Source organism: Sylvia atricapilla, chromosome 4, assembly GCF_009819655.1.
Source record: "Sylvia atricapilla isolate bSylAtr1 chromosome 4, bSylAtr1.pri, whole genome shotgun sequence".
Classification (NCBI taxonomy): Eukaryota; Metazoa; Chordata; class Aves; order Passeriformes; family Sylviidae; genus Sylvia; species Sylvia atricapilla.
The window spans coordinates 69,523,573-69,538,806 of NC_089143.1; the positions used below are offsets into that span (position 1 = coordinate 69,523,573).

Genomic DNA, 15,234 nt, shown 5'->3' on the forward strand with positions numbered 1-15,234 from the left:
GTGAGAGAAAATGAACCTCTTCCAAAAGCCAGCAAACAAGCTGACAACAACATACCTTGAATTCACTTGGCACAATTAGTTTTGGTGTGTCCACACCAACAAGGGCATCTATTCCACAGAAAATCAAAATGGACAGGATAATGGCAAAGTCACTGATGAGCTTCCGGGCCTGAAAGAGACATGGTATCATAACCACAGGAGTTAGCACCACGAAACACCATTTTATCCACGCTTTAGTGTCTAAATGAGAAACCCTGACACAACAAGCTCATTGTTTCTTCTCCCACTAATATGCCCACCATCATGTCCAGTGTCATTTGCCACACTTGCCTTGGTACTTTACTGTGTTCTCTGAAAGCCTAAATGGAAGCACAAAAACACCACAAACTTCCACAAATGCCACTGAAGAAGTGGCAGATTACATTGTTTGTTCTTCAAGTAATAAGTTAAACTAAGCAGACAGGAAAATAAACCAGCCTTCTCAGTTAAATCCCTAAGACTCCAGCTCTCCTGAAGTCATTGGAATATAACAACTTAGAGCTGCTACGGATCAGATCCCAGAATTCAACCAGACAGGAGCTACTGCACTAGCCTGGAATTGTGTGAGCTTTCCAGAGCTGTTGTTCTTTCCAGGTTTCCTGGGTTCACATGGTTACAGATAAATTGAGCTGCATTCCAGCCCAGATGGAATGTGTTTCCTTGTTATTAAAAATAAGAGAGGTTCAATTGTAACACAGTGGAACAGTAAACATCCATGCAGGATAAATCCCTGTGTGTCAGAATGCCAGAAACAGGGCAGTCTCAGAAATAAATAGCTTTGGCACACACAGAAGAGCTTGCTCGCACGCCTGGTCTTGGAGCCTCACCAGGGGACAAAACAAGCAGATGCACCTGAGATGTGCCTGTAAGCTTGGAAGGGATGCCTTCAGCACCTTTAAAATCTGTGCCACATTGCCCACACAGGTTATGGCTCCTCTTGGCTCTTCTGCTGCCTTACCTGTGCTCTCCAGAACCCTTGGAGCAATCCCAGGCATACCTTTGACTTCCAGATCCAACAACCAGTTGCACTTTTATCCCAACCAGTGCAACCTGGCTTCCCTGCAGAACATCCTTCCCTCTGTGCAGGACAGCAACTCCAAAAGGAAGGGTAACCTGTGCCCTCAGAAAGACTTATGGAGTGACAGGAGATACTTACAGTGGTGGGAAAATAGCGACTGGTCTTGAATTTCTTCAGGGCCATGGAGCAGGTGTAAGTGCCAAAGAAGAGGATGAAAGACATGAGGGTGATGTCAGGGACATAGTCACAGTTGTTGCCCACAAGTTGACCCCCATACTTCAAGCACTCCTTGGCTGTCAGTGCTGCCCAGTCAATGGTGGCATTGTCCTGCAGAAAAAAGGGAACATTTCCATAAGGCTGTGTATACTCTGCCCATGCTGGGACAGGAATGGTGACAGAGTATCTGAGAGGAACAGGGAGGCATCACACAGAAGCTAAAAATCATGGAATCATAGAACAGTTTGGGTGAGACTATTTTCCTGTTAGTGTTTGACTAAAAGGAGTTGTTACACTGTGTCTCAACTTCCTTCCCCCACATGCAGATGTGATCCATCAAGCTCCACTTCTTTCTCCTTATTATCCAGAGCTCGCCAGCAGAGTGGCACCACAAGACTCTGAAGCCCATGTGATCCCTGCCTTCCCAAGGGGAACTCACCAGCTCAGAGGAGGGAAAGACCAGCTCATAATCTGACAGCACCATTGTCCTGTTAAGTAATGAGCTATTAACTGCAAGAGAAAAGAAAAAAAGACAATATGGTGAGCAGGATGCAGGAAACAGTTAGGAAGGGGAGCCAATTACAATTATTAAATAATTTCTTGACTCTGTCAAGCTGTTTGCCACTTCTTTGCTACAGAAAATTGAGTCACACAAGTGTTTCAGAGAGACTCAAAAGCCTCAATCATCAATCACTCACAAAAAGAAAAAGAAAAGGTTAAGCAAAATATAACGCAAACCCAACTGGGATTATATTTTGAGTTCATGGTAAAAAAAAACCCACAAAAAACCAGACAGATGGTATAATATTTCATAGTTTTCCAATATTTTTCTAATGATTTCTGGATAAAATTAAATAAATACCCACAGAATACTCCTGATGATTAATTTCAAATGCAAGCACAATGCCAAAGATACCCAGAAAAGCAAAATACATTTCAGTGTCCAGCATAAACACAGTTTTGAATTAAAAGAAAGAAAAAAAGGGAGCAAGCAATTGAAATCAACAGGATGGGGATAATTTCTTTGAAAGAAGGAGCAGCATTCTCAGTGACTTCTAAAGCCTTAGGAATCATGAATTTGAAATTCCATTTAGAAATGCAATCCTTCCTGCAAATGAGTTCATGGCCCCTGTCCTCATGGCATGACAGGGTTTTGCACAAATAAACCTTTTTCACTTGGATGTCTGGAGAGCCACAAGTGCTTCAATGGGAACTGGAGTCTTCCAATTTGGCATTGCCCATTCCCATCTTTCTAGTTTCAAAAAGGAAACCACTCTGCCATTCATTGGAGGCAGAACCAGACCAGCAAACATGTGCTCACCAAGATCCTGTATTTAACAGAGAAGGCAGGCACCCAGCCCCCAGGGCACCAGCTCCTGGTACTTTCAAGGAGCAGCCAGCAGCTTTTCCTGTTGGACAGGTGTGCTGAGATAACCTGTGGTTTACTATGGGCACAGATCAAGTTTCTTACTCACTCCCCATTGTTTGTGGGATCCTAGGAGTGGTCCCCACTTCCCTAATGGTACAGTCAGCATCTCTCAGTTTGCATTTGGGTTCTCAGAGCCACACTGGCTCTATCTGCCACACAGCCCATGCTCCAGAGATAGGCTGCCCTGCGGATACACCTCCCTTCTTGGAAGGGAAGGAATTGTTTGTGCTTTCCCTCTTATCCATGCAACCAGGAGGTGGGAACCACTCATGTTTCGGTAACACCTTGAATAAATTCAGCTCCTGAAATGGGAGTGACCTGAGCTCCATGGCAGTGACCTGAGCTACACAGCAGTGACCTGGCCACCACTTCTGCCCCTTTGTGGAATTCTTGGAGGAATGCCACTTGGAACTCACAGCCACAGGGATGCAAGGAGACATGGTTGAAGAAACAGCTTCTGCACTGGTCATGATGCTCTCTGGAGGAGTTCCAGAAAGGCAAGCTATACTGACATTCCATTTGGAATGCAGGGGTGAAATTTACCTCTCAGCTTCCTGAGGCTAAGATAGGATACACAAAGGCAACTGATAAAGAAGGAATAATCTACCTATTACCTGGGCTGCAGCACGAGGGAAAAGGAGAGCAAAGGCCACCTCCTACCTACAACCTGGAGAGGTAATGAACACTCTTACCTGGATCTAGTGGTTTACAGGCACAAGAGTAATGTGTGATATAGTCCACCTTGAACTGGGAATTGATGGGATAATGATCTGCCAGCTTGATCATCTTCTTGAAAGCATCATAAATGAAGATGAAGCTGATCAGGGAGGAAAATCCTTCTTCAGTGAAGCGGGTGAAGTACTTGACCAGGAAGCTGGCATCAGTGGCCACAAGAATGAGACACTGGAAGGCTGACCAGAGGCCGATCCAGAGGCGGAACTCCAGGTAGTCAAAATCATTGTCCCTGCAACAAGACAAGGGTGGCAAGAAAGGAAAACATTGGGTTAGGTAAGATCAGGAAGTACAAAGCAGATGTTACATAGAATGAAGTTGAGTCAGGGGAAGCTGAGATTGGACATAAAGGAAAGATCTTCTCCCAGAAGGAGGCTGGACACTGGAACAGTCTCCCCGGGGAAACAGTCACAGCACCTAACCTGACAGAGTTCAAGGATCACCTGGACAGTGCTCTTAGTCACATGGTTTAGTTTTAGGTAGTCTTCTTGCCAGGTGCAGAGAGTTGGACTTGTTGATCCTTATGGGTCCTCTCCAGTCTGGGATATTCTGTGATTCAATGACAAACCCTGGTGTCAGGAATGGTAGGGTGTGGAGAACCATGCACCCAACTGCATCCTTCCCCCCTTCCCTTGTTTGCTGCTTAAGGCTGAGGTGCTGTGCTGGCACAGAGCCCAAAGGTGGGCTTTTAGAAATGAAAAAGTGCCTAGAGCAAACACTGGAGCAGGTGAGGACGTGCCAGGAAGGCCACTGCCTGTTCTGGGGAAGGAAGCAAGAGGTGGTGGGATTGGCAGGCTCAGCCAGCTGTAATTCTCTGGAAGCCAGAAGCCCTGACCTAGAAGAAGGCAAGGAGCAAGTAAGAAACAAAGTGATTTAGAAGAAGCGAAAAAATAAAAATAAAAATACAAGATCCAAGTGACAACTCTGAAATATCTGGAGTCAGTGCCTGAGGGGGCAGGAGGTCCCATCCACCTGAAGGCAGCTGGCAGAAACCCAGGTACACTGACTCCACACCACTGAAGAACTTCAAAAATTTTTAACTACATTATTTTGGCTTTTACTCCTCAAATTCCTGCAGTGCCTCTGAAGCTGACAGAGCAGGTGGAAAAGCACCATATCCTGTAGGATTGGTCCCTAGTGCCAGCACCACGGAGCCCCCAAGGCCAGATGCATGGCTGGGTCTGCAAGGCGTTTTTAGGGATCTTTTCAGACACACACACACAGAGTCACATTTTAAATGAGTCAGGAGATGGGAAGTTTTTCTTGTTTTGCTTCTAGCAGGGAACAGTGTGTTGTGAAAATGAACAACCACAAAGGCATTACTGAAAAATCAAAGTACTTAGTTCCAATTTTTCTTGTAAGAAAGGCCTCCTTTGAAAACTCCTGCCTTTCTGCTCTGGCAGGTTGTTAGGACAATGGCTTTTATAACCACAACTTCCTCCTCAGGTTAAAAATAACCACCTTCTCCCTCTCAAAACAGTACAAAGTGCTTTTCCATCTTGCTTTTTTCCTGCTGTGTGCTGCACCTGGGCTTTGTCATGCCTGCCAGATGCCAACAGGTACAGCATATCCATTCCTGACTCTATTCATTTATTCCAGATGAAGGAAGAAAAAAAGGTGCCCCTCTCTTGCTCCACTATGGAACTCTCACTCTTTGGTAGCTTCCAGTTTTCCTCCCTAGGATAATCTAATTTTTCAGCCATTTTTTTCTAGCCCCCATTCCTCCCTACATGTAGGAACACAAGTCCTGCACAATCTGCCATGCTGAGAACACAGACTACAAGGGATTTGGGGTGTATTCTGCGTAACCTAAAACAATCTCCTTGCAAAACACCAGCCAAAGGATCATGGGTAAAATGATCAGCCCCATGGGTGAAATCATCCATGACACTGCTGATTCCTTTGGGGATTCCAGTGTATCTTCCTAGTATTGCAGATGTGGGAAAGGTAAATGAGCACACCTCCCAAAATGGGCTCCCTTCAGCTCTGGGTGTCAGCTGTCAAAAATGTGGAGGGAGCAGAAACTCTTCATACCAGTTAAATGGAAAAAAACAAAGTGCCTTTAAAAGCAGGAGAGCTCCACCACAGAATTCTGAGGGCCGTTTCTACCACAGACACTTTTGCTTTCATAAATAATTGTGATTATTTCAAATGACTACTCAACAAATATTTGGCAACCTTGAGACTCATGGGATTTTGTTAGTGAAGAGCGGGATTCATTTCTTTGCTCCTATGGGAGTCAGAGAAGTAGTGACTGGGAGAAGCAGCACACACTAACTAGAGCAAATTCCTCACAGAGGACTGAAGTGGCCAAGGTTTTTTTTTCAGGAAGCCCCACAGAGACAGGCAGCCACACACTGTGCGGCACCCCAGGTCATGCGTGCCGGGAAAATCCCTGATGTGATTGCACTGGATCTGAACAAGGAACAAGATGTTTCGTTTTGTGCACTAAATCCCCTCCTTCCCCATCAGCAGGCAGCTCATTCCCTGGCTGGAGTTTCCTTCGTGTGGGACATTCCTGCCCTCCACCCTCTCCCACCACATACTCACTTGCTGAAATTGAAGAGGAGCCGCTCAAAGACCAGGACGGGTCCTGTGCTGCTCAAAATGGTGAGGGGCTGACCAGCCAAAAGGCAAAATATGGCGCCAGTGACAGCTGTGCCCAGGAAACTCTCCAACACACCCTGCAGAGACACAGGAGAGGAGTCACTCTTGAAGGATAACCCTCTCTAAACGAGTGCTTCTGTTATGTCCCCATGCCCATGACCAGGGAGAGTGCATCCCCTGCCTCCCCTGAAGCTCACACCAAGATGTTGGTCCCACACAATCCAGAGTTACTCAGGATAACCACACATGCTCAGCAGCTGACAATTAATGGCACGTGCCAATCCTCCCATCTATGCTGCAGGGATGGGGCAGCAGCTTTCCTGACTTATCAGGGGTACTGCAAGAATTGAAACCCAGTTTTGTGTCTCTCTTCCTTGAGAAGACAGAAGTTAAGTGTTCACACTGAGGAACGCAATAGGCTGGCTACCCTTGAGAACTTGCAAGGATGAGCCAAATAATCCTGGGGCAAGGAACAGCCTTCACACAGCTGATCCACTCCACTCCTCTTGTATTACTCATGGAGAGGGCCCTCATGGCCAGAGCACCTGAAATCTCTTTTCCCTGCATTCTTCTATGTGTCTGTAGCTGAGAATAATGTCTTTTCTTGGAAACATAAAACTCAGGGGTGAGCTGTGAAGGAAGTGCTGGCTGAGGCAGCTCCCAGGACAGGGCACAGGGATGGGCCGTGCTCAGTGCCTGCCCCAGCAACAGGCACATGACTATTTACAACAAACAAGACACATGAACTGTGATGTAGTAGCCCAAAAAACATATTTTTTTGCTACTTGATAGTAAGTATATTCTTCAGACTTTTTGCCACAATAAAGTGATTCTCAATTTGAACTAGATTTGGAATTAGGTAACATTTCCCCTTCCTCCTTTAATTTTAAGACTGCACCTTGTGCAGAGCAGACAGGCTTTGCTTGACTACCCCATGACAGTCCAGTGTTGCTCACTGGTGGGTCCTGAAGGTCTCTCCATTCCTGACTTCCATGAGTCTCAGAAAAGGCAAATTATTTTTAAAGGAGAAAGGGGAGCTGGGCACTGCACAGGCTGATGGATCTTACTCTAGCCTGTAATCCATCACAGGGGAGTGCAGGGCTACAGATATATGCCCTCATTTCCTATGTTTGACTTAATTAAACCTGCATAAATTAGTAATTTAGTCATTGTCAATATGAGCTTAATTATTGCTAGGAGATTTGACTGAACTGGACTGGCTGAACTGAATCTATCTAAATACAACCTCCTATTTTTCCTATTATTCCACTAATGCAAAGCACTTACAGCACTGTTAATACAAAATCCCTTCTCTTTAGCCTGAGCTAAGCCATTGATCCAGCCTGTCCATGGATATGTGGCTGGCTCTCAGCATGCAACCTCCCACTACTACAAAATTCATCTTTCTAAAGACCTGACATTTCTCTCCTGTGTTATTCATTTTCCTAATTATTTCAGGATTTTCTTATCACCAGAGAGACCAAAGCCCAGGTATTGTAGGAATCAGGTGCAGGATTCAGACTTAGCAAAATTTATTTGGACTAAAATGGTACAATTGAGAGCAGATCAGAGGAACATCATCTCTTCAGAAGAAGCAAAGACCTCCTCTGTCTCTTGGTCCTGCTTTTATTGACCATTTAAGGAACTGCAGTACAATCTGTCAAAGGACAGCCACAGCAGCAGAAAAAGCAGTGAAAACACAGAACACCTCCATTATTGTACCAAGAATTCCAACTTCACCAGTGCCCAAACATTGCTCTGACTGGACAGCAAAAGGCAAATGCTGCATTTGTTGGTTCTGAAAGCCCTTGCTCACCTGCATGTTCTCTGTAGCATCTCCAAGCAATCCCCCAAAAGTGATGGCATTGGTGACAGTGGCCAGATAGATGAAGAGGATGGCTGAGAGGGCCTGGATATTTAAAGCATCGTAGAAGTCACTGGCGAAGAACGGTGCTTTCCTCTTGATGTCTTTGATCAAGCCCCCACAGAATCTGCAATGACAAACAAGAGGAGACTCATGCAAGATATTTCACAGTGGAAGTCACCATGCTAAGTCATCAGAGACACTGCCAGCAATAAAATATTATCTCAAAGGAGTGAGATCACCACATTACAAACAGCCTTATCACAGCTGCGGCGGTCCAGGGATCTCAGAGAGAATGTTGTAAGGAAAGATAATATCTAAAACATGTGATGCAGCTGGAAAGAGACAAATTTCAGGAGTACAAATCATGCTTCTGCTGAAACAGACCACTACAGTTTGTATTTCAGGAAGCTCATCTGTTGGTTTTTTTCCCCCAAATATATTAGTTGATGTAATAAAATAGATTAAATCCATGCCTGAATTTCTCCACATAGCAGACACCATGGCTGGGCGAGCCAAACAATCTGCTGCATGGAAAAATGCTTCAAATTAATAACCAGCAAAAGAACTAGAAGTAAAAACGTAAGGGAAATACTCTTGGACAACGGAAGAGCTCACTCACAGACATCCCTTTGTGTATGATTTCTTTGAATACAAGAAAGTATTTAACTCTTATAAACTCCACGTGGCACTGACACTGCCAGCATGAAAAATGTTTGTTTAGCCTCTTGCTCCCTTGCTCACAGCACCCCACCTCTGCCAGGACTGCACAGACACTGTGGCAGACAGGCACATGCCAACTTCTGACCCCAAATCAGGACGCTCCACTGCTTTGTACATACCAATGCAGTGTGGAGACTTTCGGACTTTTCTCCGAGAATTTAGACTAGAACTAGAACTGAAAAAGAAGACACAGAGTAGGAGGGAGGGCACAAAGCCACCGTGAAGCCCTGTGCACTGATCTTGAAATGCTGAGCTTGCTGTTTCGTGGCCACCTGAGCTGTATTCCCACTCCAGTGAACTTTTACATGGCACAAAGCAGAGTAATAAAGCAGAGAGTATGGCCTGGGACACTGTTATGTTCTCTATTTCTAACCCATAAAAGCCTTCAGCTGTGCAATTCACCTGCAACACTAACGTCTGGAAAAGAGAACAACTCTGCTTTTGGCTAAGGCACCCCTTCAGCAATCCAAACAGATTAAATGAGGCTTGTACCTGCCACGTATTTATGTTCCTTATGGTTCATCTGATGTGACAGGCTCCCAACAGGCAGCACCTACCTGGGCCTTCTGTCCTTTTTAATGGTTCTTTATCACTTAATGAGCATCTGATTCATGACATTTTGCAATTTGATGAAGCTGGATGTTCAGAACCCTTTCAGATAGCCTCACTCTGGGCATGAAAGCCCCCAGGACACATTCTGGGGTCACACCTCAGCCTGAACAGCTGGTCCATTGTTGGAGGAATATTTTTGGCAAAGGAAGCATTGCAGGGGTGTCACCAACCTGCCCGTCCGCTGCAGCTCCTCGCAGTCACCGTGGCCACTGCTGCCATGCCCCCCGTCGTGGGGTGTGTCTCCATTCATCTGCAGGTTTTCCCCACCAGAGTACATGTTTTTCCTAGGCAAGGACACAGCATGTCACAAGGACCCAGAAGAACTCTGAAGAGCATGGCTAACTACCAGCTATGTTATTGTGCACCTACATCATCACCTCAAAAGGTACAGACTTTCAGGAACATCCTCTCTCCAGCTGCTACAGAAGGCCTGAAAATACCTCCAGGACTTTTTAAATAGTGACTGACAGGTGCAGGTCACTCCATACACCTGGCACAACCAAAAAACTGGCTTTTCCCATCCCCTTTCCACACATCATGCCCACTGTCTTTCACCACAGAGCCCCTCTCCTTCAATTACCTCTTATCTGAAGAAGGGAGAGACTTGGGGGGCTCTATCCTAATGGCTGGATCCCATTCCCCAGGGGGGAGCACAATGACTTCATCCAGAAATTCATCGATGCCTGCGATCAGGTCCTGACGGTCCTTGGCTTTATAGGCAATGTCATGGAATACCTGCAAGGAAAAGAGACTCCATGTGGAAAACTCCATGTGGCCCTAACTCCAGAAGCAGCTGCTGAGTTCTACAGAATCAACTTAATTCTTTCTCGGAAACTTCTGAAGAAGTATCAAGACTTGGGGCACAAGGAGCTGTGACTCTCAGAAAGCCCCTTCCTTTAGCTGGATAATGACAGAGATTCTTTTATTGTAGGCATATATCTAATTTTAAGCAAAACATCTATATCTAACCTTTAAAAATATTAGTAATGCAATTATCTCTTTCTGTAGTGCAAAAAAGTTTTCCTCTGCATAAGGACTTTCAATTATATTTGGAGAAGACACTTTGACAAAGCCAGCTACTTCAGACTATCAAACCCAGATTAATTTTCAACCGTGACACAGAACTGATGACGGTATTTGCTCAAAGACAACACAATAAACTAGTTTTAGTGAAAGGCTTGGTATTAATAATGAAGAACAAATAAGAGAGAGGGGGAAAAAAAAGCATTAATACTGAATTTTATAGGAATCTTCTGGTCTGTGTGGAGAGGGGGTGGATCAGCGTATGTGACAGACAAGCTGGTGGCAGGAAGGGACTTTGGGGCTATGGGAAGCAGACCACTGAGTGACAGAAAGCAGGAGAGCTGGGAGCAGCTGAGCTGTAATTAAGAAACTTAAGGAATTAAGGAGAGCAAAGCAATGCCAAGAAACAAAGCTAATGTGAGTGAGCCCCAGCACACAGAGCCCCAGGGACCCTGCAAGAAAGGAGCTGTAAATGAATCCTGAAAGCTCAGCCATGGCAGCTAGGGGTGTGAGGAGTGAGGAGGGGCCAGCAGCTTCTGATTAACACATAAACACTGCCAGTGCTCAGGACACAGTGCCACACCCAGCACCACGGCCTGGGGGAAACAGTCCTGTGGGCATTACCTGGATATCCCTGGCTGAGGGATACTGGGTTGGCAGAATGGGACACAAGGTGCAGACCACGACAGAATAAATTCTACAATTAATTCACCGTTGATATAAAAGAGTGATCACTAGCAGGAAAATGCACACAGCAGACAAACCCCTACTAGAGTCACATTTTTAAAAAACAAGAAGCCAGAAGCAATAATTATGTCAACAAATGGAATTAGGAGGTAACAAGGTATTTCAGCTTTATGTGAATGCTTTCCTGTTGACCAAGCTAGAGGGAAGGATATTACCTGGGAGAAGCCAAGACACCTACCTCATCTGACATCAGTGTGGCAATGGCTCGGCCAATCTCATGATAGGACTTGGCTTTGCCCTTTGGTCCCAGCAGAATAAAGAGAAATCTGACAAAACCAAAAGATTGTTCCCATTTAGGATGGCAAAATGGACTGCTTATTACTTATACAACACTTAGACATAAATTTGACTTTAAAAGTTGTGATCCTTGTTAGAGATCTGGAGGCTGCCAGTGGCCTCAAGCTAACTTCGGAGCAGAGGTTACACCCTGTGGCCCATCAGATCCTGTGCACCACAAAAGCCTATCCACCTCCATGGGGATTTGTTTCACAGAGTCACAGAATAGTTTGTGTTGGAATGGATCCTAAAGGCCATATAGTTCCAGTCCTCTGCCATGGGCAGGGACACCCTCTACTAGCCAGGTTCCTCCAAGCCCTGTCCAACCTGGCCTTGGACACTTCATTTTTCACATGATCTCTTTGGGCAGCAACCAAGTCACTGCTGAAGAGTTTAAAAAACACATCATTCACATAATTTCATAATGATACGAAACCTTTGGCAGTGCAAACATACAGATGAAATAACCTCATGAGAAGAAGCACCTGTCCCCTTCCAAGGATTGGATTAAGTATTATTTTATCTCCCTAACTCAAATATGATGAGGTACTAAGTTAAATGGCTTATGAGGAGTATTATATCCAAACAAGAACTTTCTGTTCAAAAGAATTTAGAGTCCCAAAAGAAAAAAGGCAGCAAGTTAGTAGGACAGGATCCACAAATACTTATTCATTGGCATTACTATGTAACACTTCTTAATCCAGTTCTTCACAAGGCATTTCAGTGTTTTACTTCAGGTTCACAGGGAGGTAAGCCACACACACCCAGGTCATGTCCTCTGCTCTCCTCCCACCTCCTAGAACTTTCCCTGCTTTACCAGTTCTTATAAAATAACATTCAAGAAAGACTGTTCCTCAGCCAACTCTTTCCAAACTCCAGGATGCAAATTAGCCAAACATACAAATATAAAAAAAAGAAGTCGATAAAGGAGTTACTGCTTGACATTCTCCTGGTTTTCCAGGAGAACCAGGCACTTTTATAATCCTCTTCTGCAATAATCCCAAGCAGCTGGCTCTTTTCCAGCACAGAGGAGCAGTACCTAAATGCTCCCACACTACTAAAACACTCTTGAAAACAAAGTGTCTGTGGCATTTTCCAAATTCTTTGTCCTAATTCAGCTCAGAACTCCCTTCAGTGTGTAGAACAAGATCTTCCCATGAGCCAAACATTACAAACACAAAAACATTAATGCTTTTTAGTGGCTTGAACTAGATTATGTCTACATAAATTTATTATCACTTAGTTACGAACATTTCCAGCTACAAAAGCCCTCACTCCTAGCTGTGCTGTGCTCCTCCTCTTCCTCTGCTGAAGGCCACTTGAGAATTCCTCCCTACTGCACACAACATACTGAGTTATCCAATGCCCACTTCTCCTACTTAACACTGCTAATAGTGCTCCAAAGCAGAGAATGTGAGGTTCCACCAAGCTCAAAGTCTCTCAGAAGTAGTAACAAAATCCAGTGTTTCTCTCAATGCATTGCTAGAACAGCTAGAACTGCAACTCCTTAAGGGTTAAAGGCACCCGAACAAAGGAATCTCAGCCAAATCCTGGAGGAAAAGTGCCTTTGCAGTGAAAAGCCTCCTGCCCCTCGCTTCCGAAATGACCTTTGGGCAAGTTACTTCACTTCACTGGAGACCTGCAGACACAGGCCTTTCCCAGCTCTGCACACCAGACTGTGCAGACAGTGCACCTTATCTCCAAAAAACATCTTCTCCTGGCTCATTCCTCATCTTTCTCCTCATCTTCACTACATTAAACAGCAGCCTTGAACATACCATTGTGCATTGCTTTGGTGAAAATATAAAGCCATTCTCAAGCCATGTTGCCAGCTCAGGGCTTTCCGAGATGAGAAGTTCCAAGTATTGTGGCATTAAATTTGACACAAGAAGACCAAAGGCCTTAAAGGTTTTTTCAATCTGACCAGTAAAAAAAAACCTCAGGAAAGCTGGGATATGTCTAATCCAACTGCATATCCCTGATTTTTCTATTACTAGCCCTTGTGCTCTAAAGCCAGGATGGGAGAGCAGGCTCCAGGGAGACCTCACAGCCCTTTCCAGCACCTAAAAGGACAGCTGGAGAGGGACTTGGGACAAGGATCTGAAGGGACAGGACAAGGGCGAATAGCTTCCCACTGAAAAGAGGGCAGGGTTACATTGGATATTAGGAAGAAATTCTTCCCTGTGAGGGTGGTGAGGCCCTGGCACAGGCTGCCCAGAGAAGCTGTGGCTGCCCCATCCCAGGAAGTGTCTAAGGCCAGGCTAAATGGGGCTTGGAGCAACCTGGGCTAGTGGAAGGTGTCCCTGCCCATGGCAGGGGATTGGAATGAGATGGTCTTAGAGTTCCCTTCGCTTCCAACTCAAACCATTCCTTTCCTCTTTATCTGCAGTTGCTTAAGAGCCGGAAATGTTCACCTAACACAGCACCCCAGATAAGAGGGGATGGATTAGCCCTGAGCCAAAACCTGCATGTTTAACCTCCTCCTGCCCTACATAATGCCAACAAGAGAGGCAGACACAGGTCACACTGCCAGGACTGAGAGACCTAGCCCATGCCAGTCCTGCAACCCACAGCACCTGAACATCAGCTCCTGCAGTGTTAGAAACCCTGGGAAGCTGCGCAGTGCCCAGCTGGGACCGTGTGGCACCCACAGTTTACCAGGGAATCAACAATTTAACAAAATAAAAGGAGAAGCCCCACAGGACAGAAGGCTGGGCATGCCAGAGGCTCCAGCTCCAGCATCTTGCAGAGTCTGTGGGCTTTAAGTGCAGCCCCAGGGCAGGAATGCTGGCAGCACCAGAGATGTTCCATCACAGCTCTGCGTGGCCCTGAGGGGATTTCCTTGATTGAATTTCAGTAGGATGCAGCCATGGCAAATGGCTCTTCATCACTCATGAAAGCCACCTAATGAGTCTTTCTGCTTTGATTAGGGCCGGTATTTGCTTTGGAGAACAGCAAATGGATAATACTATTTCCTTGGAAAAATGCTGGCAAGGAAGGACATACTGCCTTGATTATTACTGCTGAGTAATGAAACTGTCCAGCAATCCTGGATCTAACTTCCTGGCTCCCACACCACAGCAAACAATACCTAATCTCACAACTGCTGAGAAGAACTTGGATTTGTTTAAAAAATAGTTTGTGGGATTAGAGTTGGAAGTTGATATACTGAAGCACATAGAGGCTAGCTAAGAGTGTTGAGGAATGAATAACCTGCTACAAATAAAGCCACATCTGGGTCCCCACACTCCTAACTTGAATTCCCAGCATGTACAGACAGTTGTGAACGTGGCTGTAAGAAACAACTTAATGAAACTCCAAGAAATGCAAACACTGCTACTAGCACTAAAGAGCAAAGCTAGATCCTCTTTTCCCTTTGTTTGGTACACAGAAAGAGGCAAGGATTCCAACAGCCATCTAACTTCTACTCCACACAAGAGCTATGATACTGCTATGAATTCACAGAAGGCAGCTTAGACAGGCAGGCATATTCAAGCAGTGACTTCAAATATTTAAGAACACAAAATATATTGCTATTTGTGAGATTGAGATTAATTTGCAACATGAGTCACAATAAATAAAATATTTCTCTGACATTTTTCCTTGAGCCATTATGCATTACAAAGCAACAAGCCCCAGTGGAACTGTACGTCCCAGTTCACCTGACTGTGGGTTTGTTTTTTTTTTTTTTTTCCCCAGGAGGGCCAGAATTGAATCTTCCATTTGATCTGAGATAGAGGAATAGTATGTACAGCAAAAATGTGCAGAGGGAATATGGGATCTGTACAGAAGGAGGAGGAAAAAAGTCCCAGGTCTTAAATTCAACACTGACAGTGCCCTTTACTGCTGAGTTGTTAGGTCAGTGTGTTTGTGTAATGGTTTACTTAAAACCAAACTCAGAACCTGAAAATGATGAAGCAGCTTCAGTGAGTTTTGTTACTTTACACC

General features: G+C 45.1%; 1 protein-coding gene across 8 annotated transcripts in view; it reads right to left on the reverse strand.

Annotated features, from left to right (window-relative positions):
- SLC4A4 (solute carrier family 4 member 4) overlaps positions 1-15,234 on the reverse strand; it is a 141,151-nt gene that overhangs the window by 18,650 nt on the left and 107,267 nt on the right. For all 8 annotated transcript variants that reach the window (XM_066318276.1, XM_066318273.1, XM_066318278.1 and 5 more), the window contains 9 exons: positions 11,189-11,276; positions 9,821-9,975; positions 9,411-9,524; positions 7,858-8,032; positions 5,985-6,118; positions 3,395-3,666; positions 1,713-1,783; positions 1,196-1,384; positions 56-169 (listed from right to left, as the gene is read on the reverse strand). In XM_066318276.1, coding sequence (XP_066174373.1) covers positions 56-169; positions 1,196-1,384; positions 1,713-1,783; positions 3,395-3,666; positions 5,985-6,118; positions 7,858-8,032; positions 9,411-9,524; positions 9,821-9,975; positions 11,189-11,276 — 1,312 coding nt within the window. The remainder of the gene's footprint in view (positions 1-55; positions 170-1,195; positions 1,385-1,712; positions 1,784-3,394; positions 3,667-5,984; positions 6,119-7,857; positions 8,033-9,410; positions 9,525-9,820; positions 9,976-11,188; positions 11,277-15,234) is intronic.